Source organism: Octopus sinensis, linkage group LG1, assembly GCF_006345805.1.
Source record: "Octopus sinensis linkage group LG1, ASM634580v1, whole genome shotgun sequence".
Classification (NCBI taxonomy): Eukaryota; Metazoa; Mollusca; class Cephalopoda; order Octopoda; family Octopodidae; genus Octopus; species Octopus sinensis.
The window spans coordinates 108,654,553-108,676,377 of record NC_042997.1 but is presented as its reverse complement, the minus strand read 5'-3'; the positions used below and the strand labels follow the sequence as shown (position 1 = coordinate 108,676,377).

Genomic DNA, 21,825 nt, shown 5'->3' with positions numbered 1-21,825 from the left:
ACAGACAGATAGATGCAAATGAGTTCATTTCTTACTGTCAGCGTCTTTAAGAGAAAGACAAAGAAGAAAAAACACGGAAAGAATCTAATTCCCATTTAGGCTCACCACTACCACCCAACCATCCCGCCATATCCCCCACCACCACCCCTATAATATTACCGATATTCTTTAGTTTTACAAGAAAACATGACAAGTGAGAATACAGATTCTCCGAGATGGTTTCTTCCACGGAAATTCATCATATACAGAAAGCTACATTGCAAGAAATTAATATCCATTGTGTGTGCGTGTGTGTGTGTGTGTGTGTGTGTGTGTGTGTGTGTGTGTGCGCGCGCGCTTATGGGATTAACAAAGTAGAAGAACATATCGATGAGTATAACACAGCAGAAAGATTTGGAATGGTGCTGTAGCGGATCGAAAACTGAATGTCTTGGTTGCCGAGTAAATAAATATCACGGCCAAGCCATAATAGTTTCACATTATCAGCCGATTAACCGACCGATCAATGTCAAGCACTCGCGTGATTCGACCTTCTAGAACGTTCTCTTTGAGGCCAATATAAAAGTATTTATTGACCGTAATGGTTTTTGACAGAATGTTGAGGCAGCCGCTCGACATTTCCATTCTCATCATCATGTCCAGCTGTTATGGCAGAAAGGAGAGGAATTTTCGCCGCTACGAATACAGCGCGATTATTTTCCAGCCACAAATAGTTATATCAGTTAATTGTCGTAGATCCCAGTAATATGTCTCTTCTGGTATGTAATTACTGCTGTTAGTTTTTGTCAAAAGACCAACACAGAAACACTATGCGCAATCAGTAAATCTTTTGGTAATCGCTCACGGTTGTTGTTAGTTATTTCTACATTCAGCTACCACGACTACCACAGCAACAACACTCACAACAATGTCTTTACATGGGTCACGCCTCTTCTCAAACATATTCTAGTCTTTCATAACAGAATGTCACAGTTGTTCTGATTTACAGCCAATTTTTCCAGTTACTCAGGTTTATCTCGAGTTTTTGTTTTTTTAGGTTGTGGTTTATGCCGTTCTTGTATCCTTTTTGAGGAGTCATTTGCCGCCGTTAAAAAACTTGTTTCGAAATGGTTCATTGCTGGTCGACAAAACATTCCCATTAAACTCCAATGGTGATGATCTATAATTTAACAATGAACCAGTCAGCTCCAAGGAGTACCTCAGTGCCTGTCATTAGAGTCTACCACTGGGTGTACTCCTGGTGGCATCACTCAAATATCTAAAGGTGTTGATTATAGGTTCTTCGCGATTAAGTCGAATACCAAAGGGTCGTCAGGGCCCAAGTCCCTCATAGACAAAACCTTTAACTGGAATGGTGATGCCATGATCTAAGCGAACCCTAGTTTCTTACTTGCCAAAGGCCTTACATGCTCCTTGGATTTGAGAATGAATTTCAGCATCCAGAAATCCAACTGCTGCAAAGGTACTTCAGTAATATAACAAGGTACCACCAACTTCTAATTTGGTACTCGAGTGAACGTTACTTTTGTTTTATTCTGATGGTCATTTTTTCTGCCATTTAATTCAACGCTGCTTCGTGCGACATTATTTAATTCTAGCTTGAATAAAATTTACGCACACTAGTAAACGTAACAGATGTTGTTTTAATAAGAACAAGAGCACTTAGAGAGCGCAAACCTCCGCCAAGGCAACACCAACGTCCTCTCAAAGATTAGCAAAATGAACGCAACCGCTCTCAAAAATTAAGTAAAAACAACGGGAAAATAATCCAGAATCCTTGTCCGGTACCAGATCGATCCCATTGGTAGTAAGGAATGTGAAGGTGAGTATGCGGGCTGTGTTTGTAATGCTGTATGTGTGTCGTCTGCAGTGGGAACAGGGACAGTTTTCTCTATGAAGGCCTTTTTTAGTCTATCCACTGATATAGTGTCCTCACCGCCATTAAGGTCTATAATGAAAACCTTATCCGTGCGTGAAGGAAAACAGAAAGGACCTGCATACGGTGCTGTTAACGGAGGTGTAACAATATCGTTGTGCACAAAAACGTGAGTCCAAGAAGTAAAGCTTCCTTCAAGATAGAGCTAGAAATGCAATTGTCAAATAGATAAGAGGATTTAAACAAGAACGATATATTCAAAATTGGTAAAACTAAAAATTGTCGAAGATAAATTAAGTTTATTATTGTTACTGGATATGTTAGTGTTATTTAATTTATGAACGGTTTTGCTGCCGTTTGTTTATGTAGTTTGATTTCCTTATCCATCAGTTTCTACTAAGATAGAGACACGAGTAAAATTAATAACAGAGAAACGAAAATAAAACTTTGGGAACAGCAACGACGCCATAACTTATGTGGAAACCATGAGCGCGTTTTCAAGGGAGATAATCAGAGAAAGACAACGTATGATCGTAATACTTCATTTAAAGTAAATATAACAAATAACCCAGAATTCTTGCCCGATACCATATCGATCCCAAAATCTAATCCGTTCGTGCCAATCACGACGTCAAACATCCTTGAAAGTTGCACCCAAATCCATCGAGCAGTTCTTGAGATATCTTATCCACAGACAAACAAACAAACACAACTGAAACCAATACCTCCGCCTTCGTGAAGGCGGGGGTAATAATTTTGTTCTTATCGGGCTGTGAACGCTGGATTCGGTGCTCGTGGCCACAGAAACACAAGCATCTGGCGATGTAAGGATGTCACTCAAAGCCCAAAACGCATTTTCAATCATGCCGTCAAGGAAGACAATTTGCTCCGGGGACTTTATCCGCAGCGGAAGGACTTCTCACGTCAAAATGCACTCGAACGTGTTAAATATTACTTTGCACAAATATATTATATTCAACGCTGTTTCGAGCCTCAACATGTATACATACACATACACACACACACACACAGACACACACACACACACACACACACATACATACATACATACATACATGCATGCATGCATGCATGCATGCATGCATGCATGCATGCATACATACATACATACATACATATATATATACATATGCGCAAGTGTGGCTGTGTGGTAAGAAGCTTGCTTCCCAACCACTTGGTTCCAGGTTCAGTCCTACTAGCTCCTTGGGCAAGTGTCTATTATAGCCTCAGGCCAACTAAAACCTTGTGAGTGGGTTTGGTTGGCAGAAACTGAAAGAAACCCGAATGTGTGTGTGTGTGTGTGTGTGTGTGTGTGTGTGTGTGTGTGTGTGTGTGTGTGTGTGTGTGTGTGTGTGCGTGCGTGTGCGCGTGTGTGTGTGTGTATGTGTGTGTGATCGTTCATTTATCACAAACATTCTTTTAGGCTAATAAGTTTACCTGGTTACGCAATCTGCTAGAAATAACAGTCAAATCTCCTTTAAATCACAACCTCCCGTCTTGAAAAAGGATACATAAGACTGTATATTCTTAAAATAGCCCTAAATAGGCTGGGTTGTCATGCTTGGAAAGCTTTTAACCATACGTCTACTCAATCCAAATGGACTTAAACTAAACAAAACAATAATATCGTAGCACATCGTCGTATTTTCCTTTGTTTAAAATATAAAACATGTACATAAAGGTGCTTTTATATTTAGAGCTGACGTCTATGACCAAAATATTTCTCTACAGCAGAATTATCGGAAAATAAACAATTTAATGGAAATTCCTGGTCGGTGTTTCTGTCGTTTTCACGATTCATTTTCAAGGTACACAACTCTGTGTGATTTGTAAAGGTTGTCTCCCTTGCAACTAAATATTTATTCTTTCATTTATATTTTATTGGTTTCAGGCCATGCTGAAGCACCGTCTTTAAGTCGAGCGTATCGACCCCAGGACTGATTCTTTGTAACACTAGTACTTATTCTATCGGTATCTTTTTGCCGAACCGCTAAGTTACGGAGACGTAAACACGCCAGCATCGGTTGTCAAGCGATGTTGGGGACACACATTCACACACACACTTTATATATATATATATATATATATATATATATATATATATATATATATATATATATAAATTATACGACGGGTTTCTTTCAGTTTCCGTGTACCAAATCCACTCACAAGGCTTTGGTTGAATTTTGTTCTTTTTTTTTTCGGATATCTGTCCCTTTATTACAGAACAAACAGAACAAACCTATTCTAATAAACAACACCATAGGCGCAGGCGTGGCTGTATGGTAAGAAACTTGCTTTCCAACCACAAAGTTCCAGGTTCAGTCCCACTGCGTAGCACCTTGAACAAGTTTTTTCTACTATCGGCTCGTGCCGACCAAAGTCTTGTGAGTGGATTTGGTAGACAGAAACTGAAGGAAGCCCCTCGTGTACACACACACACACACACACACACGTGTGTGTACTGTTAATGCTCAAAATCATTTCAAGTATTCATCGATCTTTTGGATAGCCCCATAAGCCCTTAGAGGTCGATACTACCGATCCCTGGTCTAAATTTCACTCTCTCATTTGTCTTATAAAATACAGTTGAAACAAGAACAATATTTCTCTGGTTAAAATGCCGATCGTACTTCTTTACATTAGGTATATAAAAACATCGTCGAAAGAGAAACATTCTCTTTTTAGTCAATATAACTCCGCATTATAGGCAGTCAGCTGGCAGAAACGTTAGCACGCCGGGCGAAATGCTTAAAGGCATTTCATCTGCCGTTACGTTCTGAGTTCAAATCCCGCTGAGGTCGACTTTGCCTTTCATCCTTTCGGGGTCGATTAAATAAGTACCAGTTACGCACTGAGGTCGATATAATCGACTTAATCCGTTTGTCTGTCCTCGTTTGTCCTCTCTGTGTTTAGCCCCTTGTGGGTAGTAAAGAAATAGGTACTTCGTCTGTCTTTACGTTCTGGGTTCAAATTCCGCCGAGGTCGACTTTGCCTTTCATCCTTTCGGGGTCAATTAAATAAGTACCAGCTACGCACTGGGATCGATGTAATCGACTTAACCCCTTTGTCTGTCTTTGTTTGGGCCCCTCTGGGCAATAAAGAAATAAATATATCTCTGCATTAAGGGTAGGATTCTACACCTGGAATGACTTATAATTTAACCGGACGTAGACTTGGCTGAATTGGTAAGTCTACTGTTCAGGTTCGATCCAACAGCGTGACGTTTGGGAAGTATGTGTATGTGTGTGTGTCTGCGTGTGTGTGTATGTATGTGTGTGTGTGTGTGTGTGTGTGTGTGTGTGTGTGTGTCTTACCTTTTTATTTTACTATGCTCTATCATTGAAACAGGAGTCAAATGAATAATAACCATAATTAACAGGTCTGGTTTCGCACTTCCTCATATGTTGCATTGCGTTGATTCGGTCTCATAATTATGTCACGTGACCGTGACTGTGGAATACTCAGCAACTTTTGCTTTAATTTAACGGATATTTATTTCCAGCTAATTGGAGAAATGAATCGACGTTTAATAAATTTATGGCTATGAAATTCACATTCACACACACACACTCATGCATACTTACACAAACATACACACACACACACACACACACACACACACACACAAGCAGGTCTGGGTCTGGTGTGTATATATACATACATATACACACACTCGTACATACATATACACACACTCATACATACATATACACACACTCATACAACGCACAGATACACACATGCACACACACACAAATATACACACACACAGATGCATATACATACGTACGTACATACATACATACATACATACATACATACATACATACATACATACATACACACATACAGACATACACACACATACATACACACACACATACATACACACACACACACACACAAACACACACACAAGCAGGTCTGGTGGTGCGGTTAATAAATTAGCTTCACAACTACGTGGTCTTCGGTTCAGTCCCATTGTGCGCTGCATTGGGCAAGTATCTTATACCCTAGCCACAGGCCGACAGAAAATGAATATAACAGGGGGTAAATGTTACAGGAGGTAGATGTAACAGGAGCAGGTGTAACAGGGAGTAGTTGTAAGAGGAGGTGATGTAACAAGCGTGTTACATGGGCGGATGTAAGAGAGGACAGGTGTACTTGTTAGATTTAATGCTTAATAGAATGATTCGGTTTTATAATTTCCTGACGAGGGATGTATAGACTAAGTCGACTCCAGTATATCACTGGTACTTAATCGGGACAATGAAAGCAACCCGAATGTGGTCTTGCTATGAGCTAGAAACAGCTGATAAAAACACTAAGCCATCCTCTGCTGTGTTAGGAAGAAAAATTGCATTGCGTATTATGTGGCTATGACTTCAATGAGAACGACCAAAGACATAACAATGACATAACAATGACATCTCGATGTATAAACTAAAACTAGATTCCACACGAAATATTACAAGTTTGTTTGTTTTTGTTGATTTTTCTGTTTTTTTCTCACTCTTACCATTCTTAAGAGTCGTTTCGCGGATCAGAGTATTGACTTTTCGTAGAACTTTAAAATACTGAATTGTCGCAAACTGAATAATAAACGGGGCAATTTGCCTGGTTAAAATTAATATATATATATAAAAAACACACACACAGGTAGTCTAGATTTCGATTTTGCTTCACCCAATTGGTGAAGCAAAGATAAAGAGCAAAATATCTTCTTTAAAGGTTAAGTATAGGAAAACAGGTGAAATACCTTAGAGAGTTAAAGAAAACATTGTGACTTTTCGAAAAATTGGCATTTTCGAGAAAATGAATTATTTTCGAAAATTTTATATATATGCGACACAAAATATATAATATTGCAGCTATATGGGTCAAACTTCCATACTCTGAGTCGTGTAATGACTCTTAAAAATACGGATTTCTCTCATGAACATGAGATCACAAATGTTTAGAAGAGGCTATACTTATGGATTGATCTAACCAGGTTCCAAACATTTTAAACTCATTTCTCTTATAATATGCGAAATAAATGAGTTATAATGAAATGAAACTTCCAACTATTGATATAGGTAACTAAAGAGTTAAAAAAAGGAACCAGTTTTGAAGAATGTGTCCGCGAGGAGCAGTCGTTCCCCTATTCGCTACGCCACAAGATCTAGTATTTAATTAGTTGTAATTTTATCAAACCTACGTGAAAGAAACAAATTTTGACCCGCGATCTTAAAAGAAGGGAGACAACTTAGTAGAGATTTCCAGAAGTAATATTTATGAAACAGTTTCACGTAAATCTTTGTAGAATGGGTTAACATTTTTTTATAACATTTATAAAAAGTTGTAATAATAAAATTACTACATGTATACGTATATGAAATAACTTTCGGAACTGTAAAATTTTTGAGTTGACCGAAAAAAAAAAACGGAGCATCGAGGTTGACTGTAAAAATAATATTCGTTACACCTACCCCATGTTACAACTAAAACCTGTTACACCTACCCCTAGTTACAATTAAATATTGTTACACCAACTCCCTGTTATAGCTAAATCCTGTTACACCTACCCCTCTTACAGCTAAATCCTACTACATCTACCCCCTGTTATACCTACCCCGTGGTTCATCTACACCTGTTATCACGGTGTAGACAGACTCTCAGATGTTTTTATACATCGCTGGTCAGGGTGCACTTGACATTGTTTTAGCTTTCGAATGACGCCATCCGGCTGACCGGGTAAGCAAGTCAACATTACACCTGACCAAAAGGCCCGGCCTTTCGCCACAGTGTTACCCATTTACCCAGCAGAGATGAAAAGAACAGCGTGAAATAAAATACCCGATCCGGAAATCGAACCCATGATCAAGCGATCGTGAGTGCAACAGCCTAACCACTAGGCTACACGCCTTCATACCCCTGTTATTATTTAATCCAAATATTCAACGAAAGAGAATAAAATTTGGGTGCTAGTATAAGTATGCAGTCTACCACGGCATCAAGCGGTACAGCCAGGGGTTATCTCCCTTAAAACTACTTATCACCTCCCGTTTGCCTTACATTGAGATGTTGCCGAAAGATTTTGACACACATGTCATCTTGATGGAAGAAACAGCAGTCACATTTTTACAAGACTAGCAGTATAGCCCGGCGTTGCTCGGGTTTGTTTTCTTTTTAGTTGCGCTTAAAACGCCAGATTTGTGTTAACAAAGTTTTGACATAGTTTCAATTTTTTTTGAAAAGTAAAACTTTAGCATTATGTAGCTTGTTATTCTCTTTAAGTGAACATTTTTCTGGTTGAAATACACCGAAAAATGGAGACACAGCAGTCAAAAAATCGTTAAAAATAGGAATTTTCATAGAAAAAAAGCAATTTTTTGATGTAAATAATTTTTGGTGTTAACATGGTCCGATTTGAATTTTTTCTTCTACGGTAGGAAGAGCAAGCCTTCTATCATACTCTCAACTTTGGTCATCTTGCGCCGCAGGGTCTCGGAGGAGATAGTGTTAGTTGAAGGCTACCAAACCTGCCATACACAGACAACTTCAGCTTTATATAGAGAGAGAGATAAAATAATAACGAGTGAATTAAGATAACGATGGAAGGGTTAAAAAAAGCGTAAAAATATAAAGATAAAATGAAACAAAATTGAAGCCAAAACATTAAAAATTATTGAAAGTGGGTAGAAGAAAATTCTTCGTAGCGTAGTAGTAGTACTCTAGGGTATCTGTAGAAAGTTGAATGTGATTTCGGAATGTAACGAGGGAAAATTCGGATCTTGGGAATTTTCCGAAAGTCCTCTCTCCACCTCAAGATTTATCCCTCGAATTTCTTTATAATCGTAATGTATGCCGTTTGAAAGGTATTTAAACAAAATTTCAATGGAAAAAAAAAACCTATTTTTCTAACAGTTACAAGGGAAGAACTCTGATCTTGTAAATTTTCCGAAGTCTTCTCCCCACTCCCTTGGAAAAGATTTTCCCCTCAAAATTCTGTATAATCGTAATGTATGCCGCTTGAAAGGTATTTCTATAAAATTTCATTGAAAAAAAAACCCATTGTGGGTAGTAAAGAAATAGGTATTTCGTCTGCCGCTACGTTCTGAGTTCAAATTCCGCAGAGGTCGACTTTGCCTTTCATCTTTTCGGGGTCGATTAAATAACTACCAGTTACGAACCGGGGTCGATGTAATCGACTTAATCCGTTTATCTGTCCTTGTTTGGTCCCCTCTGTGTGTAGCTCCTTGTGGACAGTAAAGAAATAGGAATCTAATTGGACAATTTTATCTCACAGAAAAAACTCACAAAAAAAAACTGCGGATACAATTATCTCTGCTTATAAAACTTTGCCAAGGTCCAGCCAGTTTGTTATAGTTTAACAGTTTTGGCTAATAACGCCTAGCTCCCCCCATTTTGACAATGGGCTTCATCCTGACCTTATAGTGCAGTATGAAAAACTGCCTGTGTACCTGTTTAACTTAACATTATAATTTATAATTTCCTAACAATATATTATATACATCTATATATATCACCGTGATCACCGTGATGTTGCTACACATCGCTGGTCACAATGCGCTTCGCACTGTTTTAGCCTTCAAATGACGCCACCCCGCTGGCTAAGCGAGCAGGCCAACAGAAGAAAGAGTGAGATAAAGTTGTGGCGAAAGAGTACAGCAGGGATCGTCGATACCCCCTGCCGGAGCCTCGTGGAGCTTTAGGTGTTTTCGCTCAATAAACACTCACAGCGTCCGGTCTGGAAATCGAAACCACGATCCTACAACCGTGAGTCCGCTGCCCTAACCACTGGGCCATTGCGCCTCCGCACGCACACACACACACACACACACACACACACACACACACACAACACACACACACACACACACACACACACATATATATATATATATATATATATATATATATATACATATACACTCATACACACACACATATGTATATCTACAGACACGTTAAATTTTTGCAAGATTTTCCCCATAAATTACTTTATTATCATAATGTATGCTGTTTGAAAGGTATTTCTTCAAAAATTTCATTGAAAAAAAAACCCATTTTCCTAAAAGTTATGAGGAAAAACTCGGATCTTGTGAATTTTCCGAAGCCCTAACCCCACCCTCCCATTGCTTTGCGCGCATTTTTTTTCATATTTTTTCATAATTTTTTTCATATTCTGGGTCAAGTTGCAAGCATTAACCGCCATCTTTTTTACAAAATTTGAAATAGCCCATCCCCACCCCAAGTTTTTAAATTTTAACTTTTTCTTGATTATTTCTTTTCCAATCGGCGTGGGAAAATATGGAGATTAAGAATATGGAGGAAAAAAATATAATTCATTTCAAATTTTCTATGAGGAAACTCCCAAAGTGATTCATACAACCCTCGTCACTGCATCCCGCTGCCTGAAAGTGAAAACGAACGGCTTGTGTGCGAATGAACAGAGGGAATATGCTAGAAATAACAGCCAAATCTCACAAAACTGCGATAACATAATGAAAGAAATATGGAATGAATCTACTCACCTTTCGGGTCTTTTCCTTTTGAACGGCAGTTTTCAACACAATTTCTTGTTAACTGTCCCTCGTTTAAGAAACAGATTGGGTTTATTTACATTTGCAAAGAAAAAAAGATACCCTTCTCCCACCCCTAACCATAACTCTAACCCTAACCCTAAAATAGATTGAAATGCAATAGATCGATACTAGGGTTATAATTATGGGTGATATTTTCATTTGACACCGCTAGAAAAAAATCCCATTTTCCGTAGCGGTGTCGTATGAAATTGTCACCCATAATTATAACCCTAGTATCGATCTATTGCATTTGGATCTTTTCCTTTTGAACGGCAGTTTGTAACATAATTTCTAAGTAACTAAAAAGTTTTAAACTTCGTATACTGGTAGAATGTGTTTATAAAACAATTTTTTCTTGGTTTTATTGAGAAAATTCTATAGTTTGTAAGATATTTCGTCTGAAAATCCGAGCATTTCGGCAATTTTAACCAATCGATTACCTCCATTGAACTAAAATCATTTGCTGCGTCTAAAACTGAGACAACATCCTGTAACTAACCCTAAACCTCCCCCTCCCCTTAACACTAACCCTAAATTTGGATCTTTTCCTTTTGAACGGCAGACAATTTCTAGTTAACTAAACACTTTAACCAAGAGAAAATAATGTTTTATAATCACATTCTACAAGTATACGAAGTTTAAAACTTTTTAGTTACCTAGAAATTATGTTACAAACTGCCGTTCAAAAGGAAAAGATCCATTATTATTATTATTATTGGTACTACTTGAGAACAGTGGTCTCGGTGCGCGCTCTCGCGTAGTCACGCATCCGCGCTAGCTAATCGAGACTAGTCGATCCTAAAACGACTACCTAGCAAAGTAAATAAAACTCAAAATAAAGATCCTAAATAATTTTTTTACACAAAGTAAATAATTTTTGTTAAACAAAGTAAATAAAACACAAAAACACAAAAGATCGACAAGTCATGACTAGCTAATGCGGATGCGTGAGTACGCGAGTGCGCGCACCGGGACCACTGTTCTCAAGTAGTACCATTATTAGTATTATAGATGAACCTGAAATTTAAAAAAAAAGGATTAATAATTCTGTGTTCACACATTATTTTTTTTTATATTAATTTCGATCTTAACTTGTTGCACAATAGTTCAAAGTTGAAACAAGAAAGATAACTCTGTATCCAGACTTTATTTAATTCCGGAACTAATTTCCTCCGACACCGTCTCCTTTCCAACTTAGACACCTATAACGATGCCGAGCAATTTTGCGAGTCAGTATTTTGTCACTTTCTATTGATTAATTTTCTTTATATTCTACGAAATATTTTGTGACATTAATTAATTGTAAATATTTTGTGTTTCAGAAAAGCAAAGTAAGCGGATGAAAGCGAGACTTCGCTATAAAATCACTAAAAAGGTAGGAACCGTTGGTCTTCTCTCTCATCCACGTGTTTTCAATAATTCTTGTCGCTTTTAATTATAAAAAATAATAATTTGGAGAAATAATCGTTGAAGAATTCATAACTTTTTTTTCTGTTTTAAACGTGACTTGTTTGTTTTTCATTATTCAAATATTTTTGGCCGAATCTCAGTTTTTACGATACTGGAAATATAATATTGTTTGGGAGCCACTATCATTCGACCTACTAGAAATAGCAGCCAAAGCTTCCTTAACTCGCACTCCGCCAAAATATTTTTGGAAATACGAGATGGTCATGGCTGGAATGTATCTGATCAGAAATCTCACATCAGCATGAGACAAATAGGAAGCCCTTATACGGTTGTTTGACTTGCTAGAAATAGCAACCAAATCTGCTCTATTTTAGAAGCCTACTCTTTTGACCTGCGACTAAATCATAATAACAACTTCACTTAAAGTAACACCACTTTTGTTGATGCTGTTTAGCCCTCGGTCTGCCCCCATCCAACAGACACCGTTTGTTTGTTTACATAACGATGATATTGTTTAGCTTTAAGTCAGCATTGATGCAGAAGACCTCATGATCAAAAGAATCCAAGCCATGGCTATCCCGTTTTTTTATTTATTTATCAAGGAATAAAATAGTGTACGATGGAGTATATATTTTTAAGCGGTAGGGTATGGTTTGAGGGAGAAATAGCTGCTATTTCTAGTGGCTTTCTTTTAGGGTTTCTTCACTTGCTTGATATAAGCAGTTCTGTATTTAAGAGATGAGGAATTATTTACATTTGACGGATATTTGTCCTCCCTCCAGCCTTCATCGGGTGTCTTGGGGAAATTTCGAACCTGGGTTCTCATTCCTGCACTTATTAATAACACGCACCAAGCTTGGATTCAGGACATCCGTATACCGCAAGCTGGACAATACCTCAACTTCAGTTCCCACCATCCATACAGTATAAAGAGAGGGATTGCTCAGTGCCTAAAACATCGTGCAAAGAATATAAGTAGGAAATGATCAAGCTCAGCAACAATCTGTTAAGCAACAACTACCCCGAAAGCATACTCTCCACTCCAATTGTGAAGAAAAGAGAAGATGAAACCGATAAACTGTCCACCCTATGTGAAAGGCCTCTCCAAAAATATATGCGGTCCATATGACATCAGGACAGTATTCAAGAGTAATACAACATTTCGCAAATATCTCCTTCGAGTAAAACCACCAACAGAAGAGAATATGACCAAAGACTGTGTGTACTCCATCCCATGCAGCTGTGGTAGGTCATACAAAGGCGAAAGATGCCACCCCCTCAAAATAAGAGTAGAGGAACATTGCAAAGCTGTGACATGAGAAGATATTGATAAATCAGGTATAGCTGATCATGTATGGAAAAATGGAGACCACCTCCCCTTGTGGGATGAAGTTAAAATAATAGACAGAGTATACCACTGGAAAATATGAAAACTAAAAGAAGCAGCACATATGCTAGGATACAACAACCTCCTAAGCAGACCAAGTGCAGATATGAATAGCATATAGGAACCGGTATTATGGAAGGATAGAAAAATATTTGATTTATAAACCCTAAAATTCACTCCAATATTGTCCGCAGGCATATGGCATTGTGGTTAAGAGTGCAGGCTACTAACCCCAAGATTCCAAGTTTGATTCCAGGCAGTGACCTGAATAATAATAATAACATCGAACAATACCTTAGGAATGAGAGCCCAGGTTTGAAATTCCCCCAAGACATGATGAAGGCTGGAGCGTATATCAGCCAAAATGTTGTGTTAACAACAAACAAGATGAGGGCAAATATCTATCAAATGTAAATAAGCAATTAATCGGGAAGTACAGCTGGTAGCCCTGATTTTTTAGATACATAGTATTGAAGTGAATCAAAACAAGAATTTAAGATATTTGTAAAGTCAGATCATGTCTGTTTTGTAGACTTTTGGCTTCTGTTGTCGCAAAAACAAAACTTCATTTTGATTATCAACTTTAACTGAGATAAACAGTGCCAAAACACTCATTTGTTTTACATGAATTCTTAAAATGGTTCAGTTATTGACAGACTTGGGTGTTCTTAACTATTGATTTTGTTTCCTCATAGCTCTCTTTTCCAGAAATTCCTAAATGCCTTTCTTGATGGTGTAGTTTATGACAAAAGGTTTTGCTAATTCTATTGAGACAGTCATAAAGTACATTCTTGAAAATTTCATTTAAAAAGCTGGCTTTTAACAATATTTGATGATGAGTGATTTCAAAAATGAATTTAATTTTAGCTCCATGTAATCACAAGCACCATCTAAAATGTATCTCTGCAAAAATTTTCGTTAAAAAAAATACACATTTTTAAGAAAGTTAGGGTTGGGACACATTTATGTTAGATTGTTGTCATGAAGTCGGAATAAATATGTGTGTGTTTGTCCCCCACCATCACCTTGACAACTGGTGCTGGTGTGTTTACATCCATGTATCTTAGCAGTTCAGTAAAAGAGACTAATAGAATAAGTACCAGGCTTTAAAGAAAAGTACTGATGATGATGGGATCGATTCATTCAACTAAAAACCCTTCAAGATAGTGCCCCAGCTTGGCCACAGTCTAATGGTTGAAACAAGTAGAATTTAAGAGGTCATGTTGTCATTAATTCCATGGTGATTTTGGTTTCTAAGGGGTGGCCATTATGAAAAATGAGTCCCTTCAATTAAAAAAAAATCACCATTTCTAGTGTTGTGGTCAGTCAAAAGTGAAAATGACCGACATTGAGTTATTTGAAGTGAGACCAGAGAATTTGTAGCTTCAACTCAGGTCAGCTTTGATTGAATGGAGCCACAGTCAGAGGCATTCATACTTTGACCATTCTGTCTTTTTGTTCGTTAAGGACTACATTATCTAGTGTAGATTACTGTTTTAAGACTGTAAGTGTAATTTAAAGGAGATTCAACTGCTATTTCTAGTAGGTCAACCACAGAATCCCTGGTTTATACAAGAGTAGTGGCTTTGCTGTGTATTTAACAAAAATAATTCTTCATAGTTCTTAAATCTTTGACAATAATTCTAACAAAATTGTATTTATTCCATTCTTTATACAGAGTGAGAGTGTAGTGGGTACTTTTTACTTGTCACTGGCTTAAGAATGGAAACTAGGCTTTTGTGAAAGTCATTGTTAAGAGCAGTAACAACCCAGGATGTTCCCCACCCTCCTCGTATAACACTCTGTTCGTAAACAGAGGAGAGAGACCTGTACAGATTGCTAATTTAATAATTAACATTGTGCAACTTTTCGCTTTTGTGTGAAAAGCACCATTTGAGCATGGTTGATGCCAGTGTTGCCTGACTGGCCCTTGTGCCAGTGACAAGTAAAAAGTACCCACTACACTCTCAGAGTGGTTGGCATTAGGAAAGGCATCCAGCTGTAGAAACCTTGCCAGATCAGATTGGAGCCTGGTGCAGCCCTCAGTCAAACCGTCCAACCCATGCCAGCATGGAAAGCAGATGTTAAACAATGATGATGTGTGCAGTTAGATGTATGACAACTCCTGAATGAGTCAAAGCTCTACATAGATTATCATTATCCAGTCAGCTTCTGATAGTGTTTAGCTGACCATTGTAACTAGCACCCACTACACTCTTGGAGTGGTTGGTGTTAGGAAGGGTATCCAGTTATAGAAACTTCACCAGATCAGACTGGAGCTTGGTACAGCCTTCTGGCTTGCCAGCCTTCAGTCAAACCGTCCAACCCATGCCAGCAGAGAAAGCGGACGTTAAACAGCAACAATGAGGATAATATATATATTAAAATGTATCTTTTGTGTAAATTTCTTGTGATTAGTTTTTGTTATTTGTTTTTTTTTAAGGCTAAAGAACACAGACGAAAGATAAAGAAAGAAGCCAAAAAGAATCCAGTAACACACAAAAGTAAGTTTCATTCAATTAATGGAACTAATTAATATTTGCCAATTGTTTTCATTTATTATTTCTTGTTTAACGTCCAACCCATGCTAGCATGGAAAGCGGACGTTAAACGATGATGATGATGATGTTTCTCAGTTGATAATTCTTTTAATATGTGTGAAAAGTGGGACATACTAATTAATTAATAACTTCGTATGGGACATTAATTAATGAGATTGTTAGTTTACAACACGAGTAACCACTTTGTATGTGGCTTAGTGATTAGGCAGGTTTGGGAAGTGATTCCTTGCAGATAATCGGGTAAAATCAACTTTCTTCTGCCATGAAGAACAAAAGTGAGGAAGGCTGTGGTGAAGGGGAGCATTGTTGATTCTTTTCTATTTTGTTTATTTTTTTCCCCCTGCCAGAGTGAGTTGGACAAAGACTTGAAGCAGAATCTTGTAGCAGGGCACCCTTCCTGTCACCAACACTTGTTTTGTTTTTACCTGTGTTTTTGAAAGTGTAGAACAACAGGATGTGTTGTCTACAAGGAAAATCATGTCATCACTGTTTGATTATGCTCAGGTGGTGGTGACATGTGAAGATACAAAATGAAAACGGCCGTTCTTAGACACACGAAAATCTGTGTGTATATTCTGGATACAGGCACACAACTATGTGGTTGTAGCAAGCAAGTCGTTAAAGGCGGAAATATGACGTAATGGTCATGTTGCCTGAACAAGTATAATTGTTAGTTTCTCATTGGTTAAAATTACTGCCCATATTTGAATTCTAAACTTTCGTCAAAGAGAATTCTTTCACAAAATACGGTTCTTAGAATTCAGGTATGAGCAGTTATAAAAACCCTGATTTTTGGGAAATTAAATTAGGTAGTAATAAATTTATGTAGTAACTCTCTATGACAAATTGCCTCACTTCTAAATGTACTGTAAATATTAAATGTACATAAATAAACTAATGTAGTAAATATTTTCTCTTTCTTCACTTCTTTCCAACCTGTTAATGAAATTTACTTCTGCAATTATGAAAATGTTTTTTATAGCAGTGAAATAGAACGCAAACTTATCTTCAACATACATGCACATTCAACATGTCCTTTCAAGCGCCTTGACATATATATATATTTCACTATGGTGTTTGTGTAGCTTGAGTTGAGATTTATGTCTAGTGATAATACTTATAATTAAGTTATAAGTGACAGGTTTATCAATATAGATTTTTACTCAAGAAATAGAATAAAATATATTTATTCAGCCTCGCCTGGCCCCCGTGCCGGTGGCACGTAAAAAGCACCATCCAATTGTGGTCGTTTGCCAGCCTCATATGGCACGTAAAAAGCACCCACTACACTCACGGAGTGGTTGGTGTCAGGAAGGGCATCCAGCCATAGAAACATTGCCAGATCAGACTGGGCCTGGTGCAGCCTTCTGGCTTCCCAGACCCCAGTTGAACCGTCCAACCCATGCTAGCATGGAAAGTGGACGCTAAACGATGATGATGTTGATGATATTCCATACAGAAACCATATAAAGAGGATAAAACACCACATTTTAATAGTGGTGCCCAGTCAGCCATTCTAACAATCCTGCCATTATGTGGTTATCGAGTTTATTTTGCAACCACTTGGTCTTGGGTTCAGTTCCTTTGTGCAACACTTAGAACATTGTCTATTACTGTCTCGGTTTGACCAACATCTTATGGATTTAATAGTTGGAGACTGTATCGAAGCCCATTGTGGAGGGCGAGGTGGTTGAAAGTTGTCATTTCAACTCCTCACATGAAACCATTGGAACAAAAACACTGTTGTTTCTAGCGAGCATTCTGTCCAGGGAGCTATTTTGCCTCTCAAGGTAGTGAAATAAAACTAATTAGTCTCTTTAATTCATTACTAAATTAATAATAATAATAATGAAATTATTGTGTATAGTGCTCAGGTGCACTACAACTCATCAAAGGTGCATGTACAGTACATAGAACTATGTACAAAAGTCTGGAAAGTGAACAGTATATGAGTCATGATATACATGTGTGTATGCGTATGGAGTGGGGATATCAGGTGTAGTGTTGGTTCCCAATTTCCGAGGTATTAAATTCTATTAAAGTTGAAAATCGAAGGAAGAAAAAATCTGGCGATAAAACACGAACAGTAAATAGACTTTGTGCAAAAGAGAAGTTTCTCTCTAGAATGAGGCTAAACACAGAAGAGTGCTTAGTTCCAATTCTTAGCTGCAAACAACAACAACACTTTTTGGAAAATGTAATGAAATTAAAAGAGAAATAGTTAAGAGGGTCTAAGAAGAAGGTTCCAGGCATTGGCATTTTAGGTGGGTCTTACTGGGAAATTATATAAACAAAACAGACACAGGAGCCTGGTGTGGTCTTCTACTTGGCCGGCTCCTGTCAACCATCCTACCCATGTCAGCATGGAAGGTGGACGTTAAATGATGATGATGATAACCTGGCCCCATATTGTTAAAATTGTCAAAATGTATATTTCTCTTATATTTCAGAGAAAAAGAAAGATATAGGAATTCCAAACAGTCTGCCTTTCAAAGAAGCAGTTCTGAAACAAGCTGTGGAATGGAGGGAACAGGTACATTTGATTAATTTTGTCAGTAATCTACACTCACAATTGTAATTTTGTCCAAAGCTGACTTTTTTAATAGTGCATCAGTCTCAGATTTTAAAGACACATGTCCATAAAATTGCTTAGCAACAACTAACCATTCTTATAGAAAGAAATTACAAGAGACAACCATAATCAATTGGAAACTAATGTTACCAAAACTGGTTCCATTGTTTTGTTTCCCACAGAATTGAATTCTCTTTATCCTTACCTTGTTTGTATTTGACTCTATGTTCTTGACCTTGTTTTAGCCATCACAGCTGACAGCTTGCATTCAAAAGGTCATAAGTCTTTTCATTTATTACAAATATTTACTTCTTTAACACCAATATTTCATATATCATTTTATAAGCTTGGCTGAATGGTTAGAGTGTCAAACAAAGTGCCTTGCACTATTTATTCCAGTTAATTAAGGTCCCGGTTCAAGTCTTGTTGAGCTTTACTTTACTGTTTATCTTTTCAGGGTCCATAAAATGAAATTAAAATCTTTACTCTTTCCCTAAATTAGTGGCCCTCTTCTTCCTATTTCTGACTATGTTAGAAATGAAATCGTTACATGTCCTTTAAAAAAATGATGACTTCATTGTGCCCTTAAAGGGTGGTGTGTTAAAACTATTCACAGAATAAACTATTATATCCCTTAAGGGTGTGAGTTCAAATTACACCATGGTAAATCTAATCCAGCTCTACCTCTTCCCTCAAAAACCATTATTTTCATCTGCCCAAAGTCATGACAAATACTGGAGTTGTTGTTTTACAACAGTAGGAAAACATCCACAAATACTTGGTGCAAGTCTAACATATTGTTTGTTTAACCATACAACCGACATTCCACTTTGGGTCATCTCCTCCTTTTCAAGTATTATATATTTAGAACTGGTAGGATATGATTTATGCAAGATTTAGCTGCTATTTCTAGTAAATCAAGCAACCACGTAAAGACTCAGTTGTTGGTTTGACAGAAATCTGATTTATTATGGAGCATAAAGCTGCAATAATATTGTGAAGTTGGGCAGTTGAAGACTTTCTAGAATGCAGGAACTCCTTATTGGTTATCCTTCTAAAAGCATGCAGAATATACAGGCATACATATGTTCTTTTACTTGTTTCAGTCACTTGACTGCAGCCATGCTGGAGCACCGCCTTCAGTTAAACAAATCGACCCCAGGGCTTATTCATTGTAAGCGTAGTACTTATTCTATCGGTCTCTTATGCCGAACCTCTATGTTTTGGGGACATAAACACACCAACATCGGTTGTCAAGTGATGTGGGGAGGGGGGCAAACACAGACACACAAATATATATATATGTGATGGGCTTCTTACAGTTTTCATCTACCAAATCCACCTTCAAGGCTTTGGTTGGTCTGAAGCTACCCAAGGTGCCACGCAGTGGGACTGAACCCAGAACCATGTGTTTGGGAAGCAAGCTTCTTACCATAAATTTATAAATAATATGGCTGTGTAGTTAAGAAGCTTGTTTGCTAACCATGTGATTTCAGGTTTAGTCCCACTGCGGGGCACCTTAGAACAAGTGTCTTCTGTTATAGCCCCAGGTCAACCAAAGCTTTGTGAGTAGATTTAGTAAACGGAAACTGAAAGAAGCTAGCTCATCATAGTTATATGTATGCATGTTTGTGGGTTTATATTTCCAATCTTGATGTCACACGATTGTTGTAAATAAGTGTCACCACCATACAAGTGGTGTATTTTGTTCCCAGTTTTTTCTAAGGACATGTCCAGCGTGCATGGGCAAAATATTGACCCTTACTTGGAAGACGGGTGAGGGTTAGTGACAGGAAGGGTATCTGGCCACGGAAGATCTGTCTGACCCATGCTAACCTGGAAAAGTGGACATTAAAAACAAGGAAAATGTTACAACAGTTCGTTTTTTGCATTTTCTAGAATTTCTGTTTTTGCAATCAAGATCTCTGCTACATGTTGCAAATATTGTTATTTAACTCTGGGTTGCATCTGATGGACAGATTATTCAAGCCACATGAATTGCAGTGTTTAGCTTCCTGACCTTTACTGACCAAGGAAACCTACAATCAGTTGTGCCCAAGCAATGACTGTCCCACCTTTCTGTATATCTAGGACCACATTAACTTACATGTGCTTCATTTTTCAAGATGTTAGGGTGTGATTTGAAAGAGATTTGGTTGCTGTTCTTTCCAGCAAATCAAATGACCACTCTGTGGTTCTCTCATGGAGATGTTGTGATTTGATGTGATGACGTATATTCTTTGTGAAGAAGTTGTCAGCATTATTTGACCATTTGTTGTGACTATTTACCAGATGCGAGTTGCCAAAGAAGAGAAAAGACAGGCGGAACGAGAAGAACTTGTAAATAAAGCAAGAAAAATTCCGGAAATTTCTGCCAAAGTCAAGCCGGATCCACAAGAAGAAGTTTACAGAGTGAGTTGAATATTTACGTAAATTTTATGTCTGGTTAGAGCATTCATTTCTTTCATTAAATGAAATAAAAGTTAAGTTGAGAATTACACAAATGCAATTCGTTTTCTTTCCTAACTTCTTTATAAAACCGTCCTTGTATGTCATCATCATCATCATTTAACGTCTGCTTTCCATGCTAGCACGAGTTGGACGGTTCGACTGGGGTCTGGGAAGCCAGGAGGCTGCACCAGGCTCCAGTCTGATCTGGCAGTGTTTCTACAGCTGGATGCCCTTCCTAATGCCAACCATTCCGTGAGTGTCGTGGGTGCTTTTTACATGCCACTGGCACAGGTGCCAGTGGGGGCTGGCAAACGGCCGCGATCGGTTGGTGCTTTTACGTGTCACCGACATGGACACCATTTAGGCGGCGCTGGCATCTGCCATGACAGACGGTGCTTTTTACGTGTCTTAACTACAATGTCTACACAAAATCAGACCCATGGCTTGGAGGGTTGTCGCCTGAGTGGTGCAGAGGCATCATCAATCCTCAAGTTGCAGGGAATCACCAACAGATGGCGGATGCAGTGATGCATTGTTACAGCACATCCCCCCCCCCGTACTACTACTACTATTGATTATGTAATCTTGTAGGGTCCTGTTCATGGAATTGTTTGTTGTAAGAATCTACTTGTGACATTGCATTTCAAACAGGAATTGCTTTCTGCAAGACTTGGTGCTTCCAGAAGTTCCTCCCTGATTAACAGACACATATGAAGCCAAAGCGATTCCTGCTGTATTGTAACTTGCCAGGTTTGACTGAAGATTTCTTGTTGTTTGTGAATTCCTTAACACTGCATACATCTTCTTTACTATTTTCAGCCACAAGGTCTGTCTGAAGTCTACAGAATTTTAAAAGAGCGTGAATATAAAGAACCAAAAACAACTGTTGAGAATTCTTTGAAATGTTACTATAAAGAATTCAAGAAGGTAAGTCTTTAATCATCATGTGGTCG

At 37.9% G+C, this 21,825-nt stretch overlaps 1 protein-coding gene across 1 annotated transcript in view; it reads left to right on the top strand.

Moving 5' to 3' along the window:
* Window positions 1-11,613: 11,613 nt before the first annotated feature.
* Window positions 11,614-21,825, top strand: part of LOC115212978 (guanine nucleotide-binding protein-like 3 homolog) — a 30,297-nt gene continuing 20,085 nt past the window's right edge. The window contains exons 1-6 of the mRNA XM_029781846.2: window positions 11,614-11,720; window positions 11,814-11,866; window positions 15,732-15,792; window positions 18,300-18,382; window positions 20,714-20,833; window positions 21,692-21,799. Coding sequence (XP_029637706.1) covers window positions 11,702-11,720; window positions 11,814-11,866; window positions 15,732-15,792; window positions 18,300-18,382; window positions 20,714-20,833; window positions 21,692-21,799 — 444 coding nt within the window. The 5' untranslated portion in view covers window positions 11,614-11,701. The remainder of the gene's footprint in view (window positions 11,721-11,813; window positions 11,867-15,731; window positions 15,793-18,299; window positions 18,383-20,713; window positions 20,834-21,691; window positions 21,800-21,825) is intronic.